This window comes from Dromiciops gliroides, chromosome 4 (genome assembly GCF_019393635.1).
Source record: "Dromiciops gliroides isolate mDroGli1 chromosome 4, mDroGli1.pri, whole genome shotgun sequence".
Classification (NCBI taxonomy): Eukaryota; Metazoa; Chordata; class Mammalia; order Microbiotheria; family Microbiotheriidae; genus Dromiciops; species Dromiciops gliroides.
In genome coordinates, this window is record NC_057864.1 from 485619067 (window position 1) to 485640953 (window position 21887).

The 21887-nt window shown below is 42.8% G+C and overlaps 1 protein-coding gene across 2 annotated transcripts in view; it reads left to right on the top strand.

Annotated features, from left to right (window-relative positions):
• Positions 1–21887, top strand: part of CAB39 (calcium binding protein 39) — a 109191-nt gene that overhangs the window by 79048 nt on the left and 8256 nt on the right. Inside the window, exons 4-6 of one of the 2 annotated variants that reach the window (XM_044001999.1) lie at positions 3443–3561; positions 17387–17555; positions 19393–19452. In XM_044001999.1, coding sequence (XP_043857934.1) covers positions 3443–3561; positions 17387–17555; positions 19393–19452 — 348 coding nt within the window. The remainder of the gene's footprint in view (positions 1–3442; positions 3562–17386; positions 17556–19392; positions 19453–21887) is intronic. The other variant, XM_044002000.1, reaches the window with a different exon arrangement.

Sequence of the window (21887 nt, forward strand, 5' to 3'; positions counted from 1 at the left end):
ATGGATGTTGTAGTGCTTTACAGACGACCCCCCCCCCCACACACACACACAGTCTGGCAAAGTGAGACAGATGAGACCCTCAGTTGAGTAAGAGACCCAAGTGGGAAAGTTTGGCAGTTCTCTGCATTTTCATTCAGTCATAAAATTTTGTGTAATTTTTTTTTTTGCAGGGCAATGAGGGTTAAGTGACTTGCCCAGGGTCACACAGCTAGTAAGTGCCAAGTGTCTGAGGCTGGATTTGAACTCAGGTCCTCCTGAATCTAGGGCTGGTGCTTTATCCACTGTGCCACCTAGCTGCCCCGTGTAATCTTTTTTTTTTTTTTTTTTTGGTGGGGCAATTGGGGTTAAGTGACTTGCCCAGGGTCACACAGCTAGTTAAGTGTTAAGTGTCTGAGGCTGGATTTGAACTCAGGTCCTCCTGACTCCAGGGCCGGTGCTCTATCCACTGCCCCCCCCCCCCCCCAATCTTAATAGACACAGGAAACACCTTGTTTGAAAAGAGCCTTCAAAGCAGTAGTTTGTTGTTGTTGTTGTTTTTAGTTCAGTGCATTCTTAAAAGTTAGCAAACAGTTGAATGGCAGGATCTCACATTCTCTGCACTTCATTTAACTACGAAAACATCTGTGAAAGTCTTCCGAGTCCCTCCTCATAGTTTCATTGCATGTTTAGACTGTTCTCATAAAGGTGATAGGAGAAGGACATAGGCATCAGTAATTACTGCTACTTGGGTAAAAGTCTCACTTTTGGTCTTTTCCATTCTTTTCAAATTGTCTCCTTTGAGATTGCTTATGAAAAATCAGTCCTGGCCCATACTGCAGCCCAAGATCCCATTGGCTTTTTTGGTTGCTGTATTATTACACTGTTGAATCACTTAGCACACAGCTCTCTAAAGCCTGAAGATTGTTTTCAGAAAAATTGCTCTTCCCTCTTTTGTACAACTAGAGTTGATTTTTTGAGCCTCAGTGGAATTTATCCCTTTGGAGTACACCATCGTATTAAGTTTGGCCCAAATCTCAGAGTTGGAAGAAACCTTAGAAACCATTTAAACTTGGGATTGTGAACCTAGAGTCTGTGTATTTAAATATAATTGGGTTTCTTGGTAATCCTCTGTATTTTATTTTATGCATTTAAGAAGCATCTTTCTGAGAATTGTGTGTAGGCTTCCCAAAACTGCCAAAGGGGTCCATGACACACACACAGGGGTTAAGAATCCTTGATATAGTCCGGTCTGTCCCCGGACACCAATTCCCTCTACACTGTCCCCTGCAAAGTGGCCACCCAGTCTTTGCTGGAAGTGTCCCCCACTCCCTCCCAAGGCAGTCTGTGCTCTCTTGTGTCAAACCATAAAGTTGCCTCTTTTCTACCCATTGTTCCTAATTTTGACCTGTAAGACCACAAAAAGGGCTTCTACATGAAAGCCCTTCAAATATTTGAAGAAGTTACCATTTTTCCCTCCCTTCCTGCGTTCTTTCAAATGATCCTCTATGGTAGGATCTCGAGTCCCCTTACCATCCCGATTGTCTTCCTCTGGATGCTCGGTAGCTGGTCAGTGTTCCTTTAAAACATGGTCCCTGATGTTGTCTGAGCACCCCTCTGACTGCAGGCTGATGTTGCCTTCACTTTCTTACCTGCCAGATCACAGTGTTGAACTTTCTGACCACTTAAATCCTAACATCTTTCAATGAAAGGGTCTGCTACTCTGTCATCAGACACATCAGCTTTCCTTCTCAACTGGGCGTTATTAATAACCCTCGCTAAGTTCTCTGTGCCTTCAAGCCGGGATCCCTTCTTTACTAAGCTGGCTCTTGACGATCACTCCTTCCTTTTCTAGAAGCTCACTAACCATCTCTTTAATAATATATTCTAGAACTTTGCAAGTAATCGAAATCCAGATCCTTGGCCTCTAGTTGGAAGATTCCGTTCCTTTCTTATTTTTGGAAATTGGGACACTTGTCTTCTTGGTGATTAGTATCTTACTGGTTTCTGTAAGCTCTTAGGGATGGCTTAGGTTAGGAGTTGTTAGCATTTCAACATGATTTCTTGATTATTTTATTTTAAACATCTTAAAACATTCCGAAAAGGTGTCCCCAGACTTTATCAGATTGGCAGAAGATGCCTTACACCCAGAAAGTGAAGAAGTCATGAGTCATCACATCAGTCCATTCTTTCATTGCCCCAGGATGCGATTCATCTCGACCTCCTCATGGAGGCCCACCTTGGATGTGCAGGGAGCAGCCAATTGCCTTATTGCGGTCTCCTTCCATCCCTTCAGTATCAGCCCCCTGTGACCCACTGTGTACTCGTCTTTCTGGGGCTCCTCTGCACTTTTGCATTGTCTGTTACAGCCTTCATTCCTCTCCACCCCAAAAGGCATTTCTAACCACTTTGGACCTTCCAGTACAATCACAAGTAATCAGTCTGAGCTTATTCTCAATAAGTTCTGCATAAATTTTTTTTTTGCCCAATTCTCAATCCTTTGCAGCAGCTGTTGGTATGTGATCATTTTTGAATACTGCATAGCAAGATGAACAAATATCTCGTAAAATTGTTTCTTGTTGCCTTCAGACATATGATGGAATTTATTCAATCCTCCCAGAACCAGAACCTTTAATATATCCTTCCATTTAGTGACAGTTCTTTCCATCATCTGCTGATTTCATTGATGGCAGGACTAGCAGTATAAATGTGGTTCAGCTCAGTAATAAAAAAAACTAGGATTTTTAGCTCCCTTTGCCCCTTTTGCCATCCCCTAGGCATTGTTTTGTATTTTTGTCCATCGAGTGGTTGGGCAAGGCAGAGCTGTGGGAAGGGGCCTCTCTAGCCTAGTCTTCAGAGAGCAGATGCAGGTCAGGCCAATGCTTGGAGCTTTTTAGACTTAACAGGACCCTTCAAGAGCCAGACCAGGGCTGTCCCATGGTGGGGAGTGGGACTTGGGGGAAGGAAATAAAAGATTTCAAAGAAATTAGGAAATAGCCGTAAACATTTTAAAGCCAGCTATTAATTTACCTCAGTAAATGGGACTGGGGTTCTACCTATTCTCATACCTTATTGTGGTTTAGAAGGGACCCTGAGCTCTCAGAAAGCTGTACTAGCAGAGCACGAGGTCTCTTGGGCCCCACCAAATCCAGGTTCACTGTCTTGTCGGAAGATGAACCTCATTAAGAGGGGAACAGCTCATCTCCAAAGTGCCATGGCTTCGCAGCTTTATTGTACACCTGACTCCTCTCCAGGCCAGCCAGACATCCCCCCCCATGTAATTGCTAACCCTTATCTATATCTATATAGCAGTTTAAGATTGTCCCCTTAGTTATTAAGGGGTGGCTCCAAAGTCATAGACCCTTGAAGAAGTCATCATTCTCTGCTGTAAAGATAGCACCTCTCATGGGTTTTTGTATTCCATAGATTAGTTAGGTAAATGCGTAATCAATTGTATTTCTAACAGGGCAAAAAAGATGTGGCCCAAATCTTCAACAACATCCTCAGAAGACAAATTGGCACAAGGACTCCTACCGTTGAGTACATCTGCACGCAACAGAGTATTTTGTTCATGTTATTGAAAGGGTATGTACAATGTTGCACCTTTTATACTCTCAATTAAAAAGATTGTCTCGAGCAAAAGCAAAGTAGCAAATAGGGTGAAAACTTGTTTCATTGTAGTTTTGTCGGGTCATTTCCCTCATGGATCTTGAGCAAGTGTGAGCATTATCTAAATCCAGAAACATTATAATTACAAGCAGAAACTTAAAGTTGAATCTGAATGGCCTTGACTTTAAAAATCAGAAATCCTCTATCCTAGAAAAGATACTTGATGCTTTTGTCTAAACTAAAGAACTGAACTGAATGGGTAATGGGTAGCACAGAGTAATCACGTGTTTTGAAGACACACTTTCTGAACTGCTTACATGCTGTAAGGCAATAAAAGCTATCTTATAAATAGAGCATAGGCCACCTAAAATGCAACTTACTTTGTCAAAGTAATGAATAGGGCACAAATTTATAATGAAGCAGCCTTAGATTTTTGTTACATGTGTATATTCATTGACTAACCTACTGATAGTACATCTCCCTGGAATTACCACTGGACAAGCACTTTTATATTTGGGTAGCCTAACACTTAAAAAAAAGAACAAACCCTGAAACCTTAAAGTTCTATCTCATTACTGAACCTAGCTGATGGTCAAGGTTACCTATTTGTTCTCTACCATAGTTATTAACTGTGGAGCGCTGGTTGTGGCTCACACCTGTTTGTTCTTAGCATTGTGGTGTTTTCTTAAATGAGTGGGTGTGCTTGTACATGTGTTATTGGGAGGCCTGGTAACCCTGACAATCCAGCTTGTCCTGTCCTGTCACTGGGCTGGTTCATAGTAGTGATTCCACCTCAAGTTCACACTTGCTTCTTCCTCTTCAGACCTCAGACACTCGGCTACCTTCTGGTGTGACACACGACTGTGTTTGAGTCCCCTTGATGATAGGAAAGCAGAATCGTGTACTGAAATGTGCTCCCTGTTGAGAATTCTCTGAAGTCCTCTTTTGCACAACTAGAACTAACAGTTCCTTTCCCAGAAACATTTCGATTAGAAAACGAAATAACAGTCACTTAATGCCAGGTTTATATTTTGGAGTAGCTAAAGGTTTGGTATAAACCACCGTATTAAACAAGATTTTAGGCATAATTCGATGATAAAGTTTTAAGTTGTGGGACTTTTGCTGCTTCCTTATTAGAATTGGCAGTTTGTGTTGCCTGTTGTTATACTAGAGGCATTTCTGTACAATGGGACATTTTTCTCTTGGCATTGCTTTGCATCTGGGGGTGTTGATTGTATTGACATGCTGGCTGTTCCAGGTGAGTACATTGTCCATTATCCCACTGACAGGTTGTACAGCTCACTCGGCCTTTTCATCATCAGATTGTACTTTATCTCAGGGGAGGCAGGCAGCCCCCAAACACAACTTACCCAACTTGTTGTGTGCATGACACTGTGGCACCCTTGCCTACGGACACTGTAAGCCTTTATTGTTTAGTAGGCAGGCAGTAAGCAATTTGCAGTGGTCTCTACACAGTTTTAAGTACTGTAGATTTTTAAAAGGTTGAAGGCCAGTCCCTTACCCTAAGAAATTTTCAGTCTAGTCAGGGAGAAAAGCACATATGGGAAACAAGTAAGCTACAAGACGTGACACTCAAGTAGCCTGTGTGTACAAATCAGTTGTTAGCTTTAGCTTACTTAGGGAAGGGCTCATGGAAGAAGAGCACTCTGCAGGTTTTGTTCATTTTGGTATCAAAGAAGTGGTGTTGCTCTTTTTTTTTTCACTTGTGTCTAATTCTTCATGGCCCCATTTGGGGTTTGTTTTTGTTTTTGTTTTTGGCAAAGATACTAGAGTGGTTTGCCATTTCCTTCTTTTTTTTTTTTTTCCAGGGCAATGAGGATTAAGTGACTTGCCCAGGGTCACACAGCTAGTAAGTGTCAAGTGTTTGAGGCTCTATTTGAACTCAGGTCCTCCTGAATCTAGAGCCAGTGCTTTATCCACTGTGCCACCTAGCTGTCACCGCCATTTCCTTCTTCTTCTTTTTTTTTTTTTTTTTGGTTTATTTTTTTTTAATGAGGCAATTGGGGTTAAGGGACTTGCCCAGGGTCACACAGCTAGTAAGTGTTAAGTGTCTGAAGCTGGATTTGAACTCAGGTATTCCTGACTCCAGGGCCGGTGCTCTATCCACTGCGCCACCTAGCTGTCGCTGCCATTTCCTTCTGCAGCTCATTTTACAGATGGAAAACTGAGGCAAATGGGGTTAAGTGACTTACCCAGGGTTAGATAGCTAGAGTAAGTGTCTGAGGCCAGATTTGAACTCAGAAAGATGATTCTTGTTGACTCCAGGCTCAGTACTTTATCCCCTTTACCCACCTAGAGCAGGGAGAACCCCAAGCTGTTAGAAAAGCATGACTTAAGTAGTCGTAATGTGCTTACCGGGGATGCCCAGGGAACAAGAAGTTACTGGAGCTGGGTCCTTTAGAGCAGTGAAAATTAAAATGGGTGGAGTCAGGTCTAGCCAGTTGATGGAAAACCCTGAACACCAAGCTGAGGAATTTGGACTTGACTGATCAAGCTGTGGAAAATTCATTGTAGTTTCTAAAGCATGATAGTGACATTAGAGCAGTACTTGAGGAAGGTGAATCCAGTGGTCATGTGCAGGAGGGATTTCAGGGAGAAGAAGAAACTGGAAGCAGCGAGACATTGAGAGGTAATTGTAGTAATCCAGGCTGGAGACATAAAACTATGAACTAGGTAGTATTTTGGCAGAGTGACAAGGGAGTGTATAGACACTTAAAGCATATTCAGAAGATGTTGGCCATGGGAAAAGGGGGGAGGGGTGATCAAAAGAATTCTCTGATGACTTCAGCAAATTCATTTGGCCCCTCCTGTGTGCAGAGCAGGGGTTAGGAGAGATAGAAGGTTTAGATAAGCCATGGTCCCAGCTTTTGTAGGCGGTGGGAGGATATGACACATGCATAGATAATTACCAAAAAAATACATGATAAGTGCATCAGAGAGATGCACAACACATTTAGTACTTCTGGGAAGATGGCTGAGTGAGAAACAGAGTGCCTATCTCCCCTCTGTCATCTCAAAATAGCAAGAACTTTACCATAATAGAACAGCAGGCATCCAAGAGGGGACAAAAAAACAACAAAAAAACCCAACAACAACAATCAAAAAGACTTGATCAAAGAATCAGCAAAGACTAAAAAAGAAGAGAGACAGACTCCATAACAATAAATAATATTTTTTAAATTATGGGAAAACCATACATCACAAGGACAATGGTGCAGCAATAAAGATACCCAGAAATGAGAAGACAACCTTTAAAACTTCTAGAATTGCTTAAAACATGGTTGAATAACTCAGCAAAGGAAGAAATGAGAGTGGAAATAACTTTCCCCCCAAATCAGAGACAAATAGAGAAACAGAACTATTAGAATGTAAATGGTGGAGATTTTCTTTGAATTAGTAGATTCTCTAAATAAACAGACCATCAGACTTGGAACTCAAACACAAGAATGTTAAGAAAAATAACAGAATAAAATCAAAAGACAGGGAGATTGGGGGAACACCTGATCCCTTTATAGAGAGAACTCTCCATTATATTGGCAAGACAATCAATCCTAGGGATGAAATGCAGCAAGAAAATCTGAGCTCTTTTGTTACTTAGAAACACAAGCCTGAATATCATATTTTAGGAAGTCATGGAAGAAAAATTACTCAAAAGCCTTGGGAAAATATGTAAAGCTCATCTAGGTAAATAAATGTTGGAGAAGCTGTGGGAAAATTGGAACACTAATGCATTGTTGGTGGAGCTGTGAACTGATCCAACCATTCTGGAGAGCAATTTGGAATTATGCCCAAAGGGCGATAAAGCTGTGCATACCCTTTGACCCAGCAATTCCACTTTTAAGTCTTTTCCCCAAAGAAATCATGGAAGGGGGAAAGGGACCCACATGTACAAAAATATTTTTAGCTGCTCTTTACGTGGTAGCAAGGAATTGGAAGTTGAGGGGGGTGCCCATCCATTGGGGAATGGCTGGACAAGTTGTGGTATATGAATACAATGGAATACTATTGTGCTGTAAGAAATGATGAGCAGGAGGAGTTCAGAGAAACCTGGAGGGTCTTACATGAACTGATGATGAGTGAGATGAGGAGAACCAGAAGAACATTGTACACAGTAACATCAACATTGAGTGTTGATCTACTGTGATGGACTATATTCTTCTCACCAATGCAATGGTACAGAAGAGTTCCAGGGAACTCGTGATAGAAGAGGATCTCCAAATCCAAGGGAAAAAAAAAAAAAGAACTGCGGAGTATAGATGCTGAATGAACCATACTATTTCTTTTGTTTTGGGTGCTGTTGTTTTTTTTTTTTCTATTTTGAGGTTCTGCATCACTGCTCTGATTTTTTCTCTTGTAACAGGATTAATGCAGAAATAGGATTAATGTTATTATGTGTATATATATGTGTGTGTATATATATCTATCTGTCTATGTCTATGTATATGATATATAGATATATAGATATAACCTATATCAGATTACCTGCTGTCTAGGGGAGGGGGGAGGGCGGGGAGGGAGGGAGAAAAATCTGAAATTGTAAAGCTTGTATAAACAAAAGTTGAGAAGTATCTTTACATGTAACAGAAAAAAAATACCTTATATGTTAAAAAAAAAAAAGTTCATCTAGGTAGAAAAGTCCAGCAGAGACACTGCAAGTTTAGCTCACTCAGAAATATCAGCCAATTCTAGCCCATCAGTGTTAAACAACATATTTTACAAGCAGCCATGAAGAAACTTCACATGCCAAGAAAAAAACCAACTGCATTGTGCGACAGTATTCGCCACTTATGATAGACAAAAGGATTAATTGGTACATTTCCCCCCAAAAAGCAAAGAAAATCAGTTTTTACTCCTTAGTGACACATCCCATAAACATCACTGAAAAATAGATTTTCAGTAAAAAGGGAAGAAGAGTACAAAGCATTCCTGCTGGGGGGAAAACCCCACAAAGGTCAGCAGGGCATTTGACATAAAAATTCATCCAACAGAGGAAACTTCAGAAAGGTAAACAAATGCATTTTGTAAAACTATTGAGGTTTTTTTCCAAAGATACCTTTTGTTGTTTATATTATTACATTAATTTCTAGATAGATACTTCTTCCTATCCCCTATCCTTGGAACAAACATTTAAAAGGAAGAAAAGGCATTTCAGTAAAACCAGCCAAGTCTGTCAGTATCTGTAGCATTCCACAGTCACATCTCTACAGCTGAAGGAAGATGAGGTCCATTCTCCCCATCTCTTCTCCTAGGGCCAACTGGGTTGTTATAATTACACAGTGTCTGATTTCAGTTCAGATTGTTGTAGTGTTTTCCTGATTTATTGTACAGGGAGCAGATAGTGAAGATTCTTGAATTAGGAGGCGATAAGATTGGTGGCTGATCATCAGGACAACAGAAACTGGAAGTAATTAGATGGCGGCAGTTTGAAATGTGCATTACTGAAAGGAGGAAAGCCAACTAGGGACTGAGTTATGATAAGAGTTTAAACTTCGATGCTCAAGATTTATTAATGCCCTGAATAGAATTAAGGCAGTTGTGGGGAAAGACTCGTTGGTTTGAGGAGCAAAGGACACGGCCAACTTGAAATACCCAGGAGGCAGCTGGAAAGGAGAGTCTTTGGTGGGGGGAGGAGTTCAGTTTTAGACACATTGAATATGCTCCAGGCTAGAACAAACCCAGCTTTGGGGTGCAGGTGAGAGCTCCTGGGTGGAAAAGAGATCTTGAAATCATGAGTACAGCACTGGTCTAAGTTATAGGTTGGTGGCCCCCTTTTGGGGGCATTCTCGGCACAGATACTGGAATGGTTTGCTATTTCCTTTTTCAGCTCATTATACAAATGAGGGGACTGAGGCAAACAGTGAAGTGACTTGTCCAGGCTCACACAGCTACTGAATGTCAGAGGCCAGATTTGCACTCAGGTTTTCCTGAATCCAGTCCCAGCATTCTGTTCTGAGACATTTAAAATCTAATGTGTAGGGAGCAGCTAGGTGGCGCAGTGGATAAAGCACCGGCCCTGGATTCAGGAGTACCTGAGTTCAAATCCGGTGTCAGACACTTGACATTTACTAGCTGTGCGACCCTGGGCAAGTCACTTAACCCCCATTGCCCCGCAAAAAAAAAAAAAAAAAATCTAATGTGTGGTCGCCTTATTCCTGTCCCAAGTGTAGGGAAAGCTAGCTAGGGTTTACTTGTAAACTAAAAGCTTTAGCACCTTTTTGGGTCATTAAGCATTTATTAGTGAGTCAGAAAACCAAGAAAAAGCCTGAGTTCAGCCTGGCCTGCTTCTTCTCCCAAGTCCTCCACCACAAGCCTGTTCCAGCACCAAACTGACAGAGCAAGCTCCTTCTGTCCCCCAAGGAGAGGTGGTCCTTCCACCCTGCTTCAAGCTCATTGGCTAGCATCACCCAAATCCATTGGATCACTGGACTTGAGGGTGGTCTCGTGTGAGGTCAGAGTCCACAGCCTCTGAGAACACACCCTCTTCAGAGTCAGGCAGGTGTGACTTCAATTGAATTAACCTTAAGTGAGTTAATCATTAAGTCAGTCAATCCAGTCAGTCCAAATCAATCCCAGTTGGGGCCTCTGGGGGTTGGCAAAGCCCATTATTTTCTTATAGTTCACTGCAAGCACCTAACTGCCCCCCCCCAAAAAAAAAATTAGGTAGGAAAGAAAAATCCCAGAATTTCAAGAGTTGCAGAGGGTCAAATCTCCAAGCATTTATTCAGTTCCTACCACATGCTAGGCACTGGAGAAGCAAGCATGACAGAAATAGTCCCTGTCCTCACGAACCATTCTGTTGTCTATTCTGCATCTATCAAGATAGACAACGTGTATGTACATAGGTATGTTGTTCAGTTCATTCAAGCATGTCCGAATCTTCATTAGCCCCTGGACCATACTGTCCATGCCCTTGTCTTGACAAAGATACAACAGTGGTTTGCCATTTCCTTCTCCACTGCATTAAGGAAAATAGAGGTTACAGAGGGACAAGAAAGAAGTTACCTTCCTGATCTGTGGATAGGGGAAGAGTTCATCACCATACTAAGGACATCGAGGAAAAGTTTCTGCAAAAACAAAACTAGTGCAGCTAACATTTGAAGGGGAAATAGTTAACTGGGGAGAAATATTGGCCTCAAGTTTCTGATCAAAGTCTTTTTTTTTTTTTTTTTTTGGTGGGGCAATGGGGGTTAAGTGACTTGCCTAGGGTCACACAGCTAGTAAGTGTCAAGTGTCTGAGGCTGAATATACTCAGGTATTCCTGAATTCAGGGCTGGTGCTTTATCCACTGTGCCACCTAGCTGCCCCCAAAGTCTCATTTTTAAGATAGACAAAGAGTCGATTCAAATTTGTAAGAGTCATTCCCCAGTTGATAAATGGTCAAAGGATATGGGAGAGCTAGGTGTCTCAGTGGTTAAATGCTGGGCCTGGAGTTGGAAAGACTCATCTTTCTGAGTTCAGATCTGGCTTCATACACTTAATAGCTAGATGACCCTGGGTAAATCACTTAATCTCTCTTTCCTCAGCTTCCTCATTTGTAAAAGGAGCTGGAGAAGGGAATGGCAGACCGCTCCAGTATCTGCCAAGAAAACCCCAAAAGGGGCCATGAATTGTCAGACATAACTGAAAAATGACTGAACAACAAAGGATGTGAGTGGGCAGTTCTCAAAGGAAGATATCCAAGCTAGCTATAACCATATGAAAAAATACCTTAGATCACTCATTTTTAAAATGCAAATTAAAACTACTCAGAGGTTCCATCTCACAGCCATCAGATTGGTACGGATGACTAAAAATGAAAATGACAGATGTTGGAGGGGCTACAGGAAAACAGGCACATTAAAGCACTATTGCAGCAGTCTTTGTGGAAAGCATTTTAGAACTCACCCCCAAAAGTCCCCAAGTCGTCCACAGCCCTTGACTCAGCGATCCCTCTCTAAAGGGATCAAAGAAAGGAGAAAAAGAACGGACAGAAATATTGATAGCAGCTTTTTGTTGTAGCTAAGAACTTAAAACTAGGGGGTGCCCATCATCTAGGAAGTGTCTGAATAGACCATTGGTATGTTAATGTAATGGACACTATTGTGAGAAATGAGCAATGGAATGGCTTCAGCAGCTTGGGAGATGTGGTGCCACACAAAGGGAGCAGAAGCAGATGAACATTTCATGTAGTAACAATAATATTGTGAAGACAAAGAACCGGGAGAGGCTCTGACCAGGGCACTGCCCAGCCATTGCAATTGGGTCCCATGATGCTCACCTTCTGACAAAGGGTTTGAGATGAATATGGAGGCTCGTCTGTGTCTGTGTGTCTGTCTGTGTCTGTGTGTGGGAGGAGGAGAAAATATAAATACTTGTTAATTGCAAAATAAAAGGGGAAAAAAAAAGTCCCACCAAAATCTAGTCCTGAATAATATCACCCTGACCTACCAGACGAATGGTCACCTAGATGCAGCTTTTGTTTAAAGACCTCCCTGAAGCAGCCCGAGCTGACCTGCCTCCCAGAATGAATGGCCTCTGAGGTAGCCTTTTTTACTCTGGGGCAGCTCTCGGTGTCAAGTAGTTTTTCCTGACATGGTGTTTAAAGTTGCCTCTTTGTGGCTTCCACCCATTGCTCCTGTTTCTGTCCTCTTGGACCAAGGACAACAAGTTTAGGCCCTGTTCCACGTGAAAGTCTTTGGAATACTTAAAGAGAGCTGTTGTGTTGACTGAAGTCCCAGACTAGATTTTCCTACTTCCTTCACCTGATTCCTGTATGGCATGATCTCAAGTCCAACTCTTCATGACCTTGTTTACCTTGAACCATTAATGATCATTCTTAGCATCATTGAGACAGTTCTGAATCCACTTAATTATACTTATTTACATCTTTCTGTCATTTGCACACAAGTAGCCTAAGGGGCTGTGTCAAATGTTTTGGTAAAACATAGGTACATTCTATGGGGCGCTTATGTGGCACAGTGCACCGGGCTCAGAGTCAGGAAGATCCATCTTCCCCTGGCTTCAAACACTTACCAGCTGTATGACCCTGGACAAGTCACTTTACCCTGTTTGTCTTGGTTTCCTTGTCCATAAAATGAGCTAAAGAAGGAAATGGCAAACCACTTCAGTATCTTTGTCAAGAAAGCCCCCAAAAGGGTCATGGAGAATCAGGCACAACTGAACATTTAGGCACTGCAGTGAACAGCATGCTGGGCCAGGAAGCAGGAAAACCTGAGTTCAAATCTGGCCTCTGACACTCAGTAGCTGTGTGATCCTGGACAAGTCACTTCACCTTGTTTGCCTCAGCTTCCCTCATTTGTAAAATGAGCTGGAGAAGGAAATGGCAAACCACTTCAGTATCTTTGCCAAAAAAAAAACCTTAAAAGGGGTCATGAAGAGTTGGACATGACTGAAAAAATGACTAACAAAGGCACATTCGCCAAAGTATTCCCGGATCTACTTCTCTGGTAACTTTCTTTTTTTTTTAATTGCAGGGCAATGAGGGTTAAGTGACTTGCCCAGGGTCACACAGCTAGTAAGTGTCAAGTATCTGAGGTCAGTTTTGAACTTAGGTCCTCCTGAATCCAGGGCTGGTGCTTTATCCACTGCGCCACCTAGTTACCCCTTCTGGTAACCCATTTCTGATGAAACCATACTTGTTCTTTGTTCCCACTCCTTTCTTTTCCAGATGTTCACTCCCAGTTCTTCAGTTATGGTTTAGCATTTTATCAGGAATTGCAGTTCAAGTCCTTTGCTTCATTTTGGAAGACTATGCCTTTTCTTGCATCATTTTTGAATCTTCTTGATCTTGGAGAGGTGACCGACAATGGCTGAGCGATTACGTCTGTTAGTTCTTTTTATAACCAGAGATGTTGTTCATCAGAATCTACTTATTGGGCAGTAAAGTGCTCTCAACTTTCCTTTTCTTGACTGTGAACTCTCTATTAGCCTTTCCTCCTTAATTCTTGCCAGTCCAAAGGTTACTCTTTGTGAAAGGAAGAAAAAATGAGAATTGAATAGCTTCACCTTCTGTCTGTTGTTAGCTCTCATTTTTCCTATCTGTCGTGATAGTACCTGCTATCTTTATTTTTGAAAACAAAAACAAAAAAACTTCACACAATGTATAGCGTTGTGGACCTATGGTCAAGAAGACTTGAGTCCAGATCCTGCCTCAGATACTTAACTAGCTATGTGACCCTGGGCAAGTCACTTAACCTGTCTGCCTCAGTTTTTTCAACTACAAAATGGGGTTAATAATACCTGCCTCACAGGGTTGTCCTGGGTGTCAAATGAGATAATACTTGCAAAGTGCTTATTAGCACAGTACCTGGCACATAGTAGGTGCTTAATGGAATGTTTGTTTCTCTCATTCCTTAGTTATCCTCCCCAAATTTAACTCATTTTGAGACTTAACATTCCTGATACAATTCTTTTTTTTTCTTAATAGGTTTTTTTTTGGGGGGGGGGCAGTGTGGGTTAAGTAACTTGCCCAGGGTCACACAGCTAGTAAGTGTCAAGGGTCTGAGGTCGAATTTGAACTCAGGTCCTCCTGAATCCAGGGCCGGTGCTCTATCCACTGCGCCACCTTGCTGCTGGATAGCATTTTTAAAATTACATGTAAATATAGTTTTCAACATTTGTTTTTGTTTGTTTGGTTTTTTTTAGAGAGGCAATTGGGGTTAAGTGACTTGCCCAGGGTCACACAGCTAGTAAGTGTTACATGTCTGAGTCCTTATTTGAATTCAGGTCTTCCTGAATCCAGGGCCGGTGCTCTATCTATCCACTGTGAAATTGTCTTTAAAGCAAGTCAGTAAAGTATGTAGCGGCTCTGCTTTTGGCATAAAGGACTCCGGCAGATGTTGGGATAATTGAAGTCCCTTGTTGATGTCGTATCCTGCCTCTGGACCAGGCTTGTGATCCGGTTCCTAAATCCCTCATCAGACCTGCCCACATCATATTGCTTCTTCATTTGCCTTTGTCGGTATTGACCCCGGTGATTCCCACCAGCCTCTCCCCTTGGCTTCCTCCATTTCCTTACATAATGATGTCTTTTAGCCCATTTTCTTCCTTTTGAGTAAAGTTTGCTTTTTTCAGAGCCACAGTCCAGTCACATGATTCTTTCCTCTGAGGTCTAACTTGCCTCCTCACATAGAGATTTCTAGTTAATCTCAATTGTAGCCCATGCCTTTGTTGTATAGGAATGGGAGGTCATGGGCCTCATCCTCGGCTCTCCTTGCTTGTGCAGTTATTCTCCATATGCACGTTTGCCTTTGTATGCTCAGGATTGAACGTGGGCCCTGTCTCATAAGATGCCTTAAATAAATGCTTATCCATCATTTGAGTCCTTGCAGATTGCCTCTGACATCAACCTTTAGTGGATCTATGCACACACACATGCAAGCACATGTTTTCCTCTTTCTGCTTCCTTTGCTATTTGAAATCCTTTTCAAGGTATTCTGTAAGAGTATCAGGAAATAAAGTGTGTTGTCCGTCATCATCCCCCATCTCTTGTTAGTTCACTCCATTCTTAGTGAGCATCCCTTCATTCTTATACTTTAAGCTGGTATCCAAAGACTGGTGAAAAAGAAGCTGGAACCGCAGCTAGGTGATGCAGTGGATGGTGCGCCAGGCCTGGAGTCAGGAGGACCTGAGTTCAAATCTGGATTTAGACACTTATTAGCTGCGTGACCCTGGGCAAGTCCTTCAGCCCCCACTGTCAATGGAGGGAGGGAAGCAGAAGAGCATGGCTAGTCATGGGGAGAGAGTTGGATGGGAAGGATGGGATGTATGCGAGAATCTGAGGTAGAAAACAATAGAGACCAGACGGGCCCAAATGTGGCTTGTGGCATTTGAGGAGCAGGGAAGGAGGCGGAATTGAGATTGTAAGAGGGGAAGGAAAAAGGAAATTGGGAGGAAATAGAAAAATCTGTGGCACATTCATGAAAGGAATAACAGAAAAGTGAAAGCCTGTGGAAGGGAAGAAATTAAAGGGAGCCTGTAGAGAGGAGGACAGGAGGTGGCGGTCACAGGCCCAGAGGTCTTGGCAGAGGCCGCAGTGCAGCCCACACCTCCCGATTCCTGCACCACTGCTTTGCTGCTTTGCTCTTCCCAGTGTCGACAAGCGAGGGAGGTCAGGAGCCGAGAGCGGATGAGAACCAGCAGCTACCAGTGGGGCTTCATTCAAGAGCTGCCCCGTCTCCGAGCCTACTGGGCCATGTAAGAATGGACTCTGTCTGATGGAGAACGGCATGGAAAGCATTTCAAGTGTATTCTGTAGTTTTCTCCTTAAGATGCTGCGCAGGTAGGAAGAGCTGCAGCGAGGGCTTCCTCTCTTCAGAAGTCCTCAGCAAGGACAGGAACTTCAAAGCCCGAGGGAACCACTCTTGTGGGACTGCTGGTGTTTAGGGAGGCTGTGGATCGTAAATTCCCTTGACACGAGGTTCTGGAGGATCAATCAACATGCACTTTTATTAGGTGGGACTGCTGTGTTCCTGCAGTTGTGCTGGGCACTGCCAGATAAAAAAGTGGGACAGTTCTGGCTCTTAGGGAGCTTCCATTCTGCCATGCAGAGGATATAACATGCTCATGGATGAGCCAATGCATAACAAATACAACATTAGTACCAGGCAGGGTGGGCACTCACAAGTGTGTGGTAGCATTTACGAAGGGACAGAGAGGAAAGAGAGCCAGAGGAAAGCCGGAAGCCCAGAAGTGTGTGAGGGGAAGTAATGGGGAGTCAGCCTGGAGCCAGATGGTAGAAGGCTTCAGATGCCAGGGAGAGGTGTTTGTCGTTCATGGGCAGATGCAATTCGGGGCATTTGGAAAGGGCGATAGGAAGGATTCCTTCTTAGAGTACCTGAGGTGAGTCTTGGAGTGTGAAAGTGAGTTAGAGTGTGTTTCAGTCATGGGGACAGCCTGGGTAATACCCCAGAGATGGGATGGAGATGGAAGAGGAGCAAGTATGGAAGAGATCTGGAGAGGTTTCTGTTTCATCTCAGAGGTGATAGAAAACAATGGAAGATTTTTAAGCAGGCCTGTGTTTTAGGAACCGTACTTTGGCAACTTGTGTGTGAGGGATGGACTGGATACAAGGAGACCAGTGAGGAAACATTTGTAGTGGACCAGACAACAGAGTTGTTGGGTTCAGTTTGGGACCTTATCTGAAAAGTCAGGAGCCCAAATGTAAAACTAACCAAATTTCAGGCTCTGTGATGGTTGGATAGGAAATGCTTCAGCCATACATCACTATCGCAGGGCCCCTAGGTGGCGCCATGGTAGACAGAATGTTAGGCCTGAAGTCGGGAAGGCTCATCCCCTTAAGTTCAAATGAGGCCTCAGAAACTCGCTAGCTGTGTGGCCCTGGGTAAGTGGCTTCCCCCTGTTTGCCTCAGTTTCCTCATCAGTAAAATGAACTGGAGAAGGAAATGGCCAACCGCTCCAATATCTCTGCCAAGAAAACCCCACACGGGGTCACAAAGAGTCTAACACGACTGAAAAACGACAACTCACTAACACAATGCTGTTATCTCTGTGGTTTTTAGGAACTAACAACAGTAACAATTACCTGGTTAGGTGTTCTAATTTATAAAGGTCCAAGTTACTTTAGATTAGTTACTACCTGTGTGTCCTTTAACCTCTCCAGGCCTATTTCCTCATCCATAATAGGGAGTAGGGAATGTCCAACACAGGACCTATGAAGTCAGCAGCTAGGACATTTCCGAAAAGATCTGCCCATAATGTGGCTGTGTTGTAGCATGCTGAGATTTTTTAAAAAGTATTTTTATGTCTGTTCTTTCTATAGGTACGAATCTCCAGAAATTGCTCTTAATTGTGGAATAATGCTGAGAGAGTGCATCAGACACGAACCTCTTGCCAAAATCATTTTGTGGTCAGAGCAGTTTTATGATTTCTTCAGATATGTTGAAATGTCAACATTTGACATAGCTTCAGATGCATTTGCCACATTCAAGGTAATATATGAATGAGGGAACTAATCATACATGCATGCAGGGGTGTATGTGGGTCTACATAGGAGTGGAAGTTTTGCAAGGATCCACCTGATGTACTTGCTGAGGCCCAGTTGCCTTTGCTTCCCTGTGGGGTGTCCTGTCCCTTACTCCCTTGTAAGGAGGACTATCTGCCTGGATATTTTAAAGTATTTGCTTCATTCTTTCATTCATTTAATCTTTATTGTTAGACTTAAAAAAAAAATTCAGCTCATGTCTCTGAGCCTCACAAGGTGAAATTTGTAGCTTGTATTTTTTTCCATACATAACTTAGTGTATAGCAAACAAAAATCTTTACTGTTAATGTTCACCTTTATTTTACTTTAGTCAAAAATGATTGATCATTATACTTCTTGTGTGAACTATTAGTCTTTGAAAGATTGGAGGGAAATGGGCACACCAGATAGAAGCAGTTTTTAGATAGAGTCCATGGCTTCAAAGGAATGCAAAGCATCTGGTCCAGAGAAGAATGAACCTTGATTTTTTTTTTTAATGTAAATAGTCTTGCATGTAAAGACAATTTGAACCTTACTTTAAGACAACACTCTTACACCTCCCCTCCTCCCCCCAGCTCATTTCCTTTATCCTTTCCCACTTCCAAAACTTTGAACACTAAGGAAAACCTATGAATATATAGAGGAAAGTAAATTTGGAAAACTTTCTTGATGAAATGTCTTAAATAGATGCATCCAAAGGCACTTTGAAAGAGAGCTCTGATGGTGCAAAGGACAAAGTGTCAAAGAAAGGGTTCAGTGTAAGCCGTTGGGCTGTGTCAAAGTTCAGGGTCCACTTGTGCTTTACTGGGCAGTTGGCAGCAGGCTAAATTCTTCATTTTTCAGGTGAAAAGATGAGTTAATTAGAATGAATGTAAAGGGATGCTTGAGGTCGAAGTCCCATTGCTCCCAAGGAGCAGCCTGGGCTCTCCTAAAGAGCATTTGTCATTTAGATTTGAAGCCACGGATCAGATGAGAGAATCCTTAATTCTCCATCTCTAGCTTTTGTAGGTGTTAGCTTGCCAGATCATTTTTCTTTAAAAAAAAGAGATTCTTCATCTGAAATAAAATGTAAGTTTTGGTGTGATACAGTGGAAAAAATACCACATTTTTACGACTGCATTAACTCCACTGTACTCATAAACCCCAGACTGACCACGCCCCTGTATCAATAGTTGTATGCTTGTCTTATTTGGGGGGGTTCTTCATGTTGTTGCCCCCCTCCCCCCCAAAAAAAATTCCTTTACTCTCTTTGATTATATGTCTCTGCCTTCAGAAGTTCCTTCCTTTTCTTCTCTTCAGGTCCCTTGAGTTGTTAGATCCTTCTCAGAGATTCCCTTCAGACAAAATCCCTTAACTCTACAGATGACTTAAGATTTGCATTTTTGTGCTTTGGTTAGTTTTGCTGGCCAGTGCCATTTACTAAAGCTACTGTTGGCTTATGGTTTGAATTACTCTTGCCACAACATACGCCCTTTCCCCCACCACATACCTAACCATTTCCCCATTTTTGTTCATGCTCTCTTTAATTTTTCGGTGTGATCTTTGTGGGGTCAAGAATAAACATTATGTCAGCTTTGGGGGGCATGCTATTGTTGCTGCTATTTGTAATTTCTTTCACATTATGGACCATTTATGTTGCTGATGCTCATGTTAAGTCATTGCATTTTTAGTTAAATTCCCCCTTACGTATTAATAAACTGAGGCATTTTTAGCATATCAAAATTCTTCATTGGTTGAGAATGGGTTAGAACTTTAGAATCCTTAAATATTTGAGAAAAGCTGTGAGAATCTAATTTCTTTTCTAGGATTTACTTACAAGACACAAGTTGCTGAGTGCCGAATTTTTGGAACAGCATTATGATAGAGTGAGTCTATATATGAGATTATAAAACTGTGCATTATAAGTCTTAATTTCTTCTAGCTACTAGAAATTAAGGATTAAATATTTAATTATTAAGATTTGATGTTGCATAGAATTGGAATTGGAAGGAACCGTTAAAATGCCTAAGACTTGGGACTGTTGTATTCATCTCTATCACATCCTTCCTGCTTTCAAAGATGAAGAAACTGAGATCCAGGTGGTGTGAGGCTCTCCTGACTTCTACACCAGGGGAAGAATTATGCTTAGAAATAAATGTAGTCTCCCTAATAAATATGTAGTTAAAGTGAATTTACCTAAAGTTCTCCCTCTTTTTGAAGGGGGCGCATAATTAGGAGAAGAACCCCCCCCCCCTTCTGTTTGCTTGTTAATTAGCATATCTCTGTGCTAGGGATGGTGTGTGAACTCAGCAGGGGGCCTTTCCTTGGGCCATCGTGATACTGTATTGTCTCCTCATTCATCTTCTCTAATCCATGCTTTACATACAAGCTGCCAGGGTGATTCTGTAAGGTATGAGTCTGGCCGTGTTGCTCCTCTTCTCAAAAACCCTTGAGTGGTGATGACCTGTTGCTACTAAGTTGTCCAGAATGGGCGCTGGGTCTGACATTCATGGTCCGACTAGCCATAGTCTACATCTCTTCCCTCCACACACGCTTAGCTTAGCTGTTGCCCATACCTGGAATGTTCTCTGTGTTAGTCAGAGCCCTCAGGCACCACCTTCTCTGAAGCCGTCCTTGACACACACCCGATCCTCCTCCTCCCCCCTTGCAAGTGCTTTCTTTCCTGTATTGAATTTAGGGGAGCATGTGGAATGTCAGTTCCGTGCAGACTGGGTCCCCTGGCACCAACACCTCCTACATAGTCGGCTCTTGATAGAGGTCATTTGAGACACCAAGACCCACCTTAGTTTTCTTGGAAGAAAAACTATCCCACTTTTCCTTGTTCATAAAATGCAGCCTTTATTTGAGGCAGCTACGACGCTGCCCTGGCACTACCTTTTTGACTTCAGGCAAGTCACTTCAACTCCCTAGGTCTCAGTTTCCTCATCTGTTAAATGAGTGGGTTGGGCTAGTGTTGGCCGGGGTCCTTCCAGCCCTGATGCTCTCTTTGGTTCTGTCCTAACCCTAAAGATTAGCGTTTGTTGCTTTGTGTAATGATCAATGCTTCCACCAGAGGGAGACCTTTCCCAATTTTTGGATCCACTTAAGGGTTCTCCTTTTCCTTAAAGATTACCATGTATTGAATGGTTGCCTATTAAACTAAAAATTGATAAAAAAAAAAAATAACCATTCGGTGTAAGATTAAAACTCCTAACCACAGCAGAGATTGCCGATCAAGACTTAGAATCGGGATTCAGTTCAGCCAGTGTTTGGGCGAGTACTGTATGCTGGGTGTTTAAGGGTCACCAGATTTGTTTAGGGATGGTGGAGAAGGGACCTGTCTTTAGCAGGAAGTAGAGGGGTGGGTATGTACCATGAGTAAAGGTGTATGTGGAGAAGGGAGCAAATCTTATGTGATAAACATTGAGAGTACTGGGTAACAGTGGGGAGTAAAGCTGGTGAGGTAGCACAAGATATGATTATCTAGGCCCTTGATAAGTTAGCAAAGCAAGTACTATGTCAGATAGCATGAGCTCAGGACTAAACAGTCCTTGCCCTCCCGAAGCTCGTTTAGTGGGAGAGACAAGGCTTATGTCACCAAGTACTTAGGAGATTCATAACAAATGGAAGGAAGATCCCCTTGGAGGGGAAGGCCTGCTCCTGGAGGGAGGGCAGCCAGGGATCCAAAGGAGGCGGAAGTGAGGATTCCAGGTATGGGGCCTGGCCTGTGCAAGATCATGGAGATGGGAAATGGAGCTTTGCGGAGGGAGTAGGGGGCCCACATGACTAGAAGGGGAGTGAAGTGTAAGAAGATAGAACAGGTAGAAAGGGGCCAGGCTGTGAAGAGATGGAAATCCCAAACAGGCCTTTCCAGGTAGGCTCGGAGGGGCTCGGTGCTGTACAGTTTGCCAAGTGGGGCCTGACATGATCAGAGCTATACTTTAGGGGAATAATTTTCAACTCTGGAAGGTGGATGGGAATAGGGAGAGATGTGAGGCTGGGAGGATATGGCAATGGTCCTGGTGATGGAGTCTGGGTGAGCAGCAAGAAGGGGCTTTACACGGATAGAAATGACAAGATTTGGCAGTTGATTGGATCTGTCTGGTGAGGGTGAGTGAGGAATTGAGAACAAGCCTGAGGTCATGCACCGGGAAGCTAGAAGATAGTGGTGCCTTCAGCAGAAGTAGGCAAGTTTCAGAGAGTTTGTGGGGAGGGATGATGAGTTCTGTTGGGGACATGTTAAGCTTGAGATGCCCTGGGCATATGTGGATCTATCAATCTGGGAGTCATTGACCCAGGGAGCTGATGAGCTCAGCACATG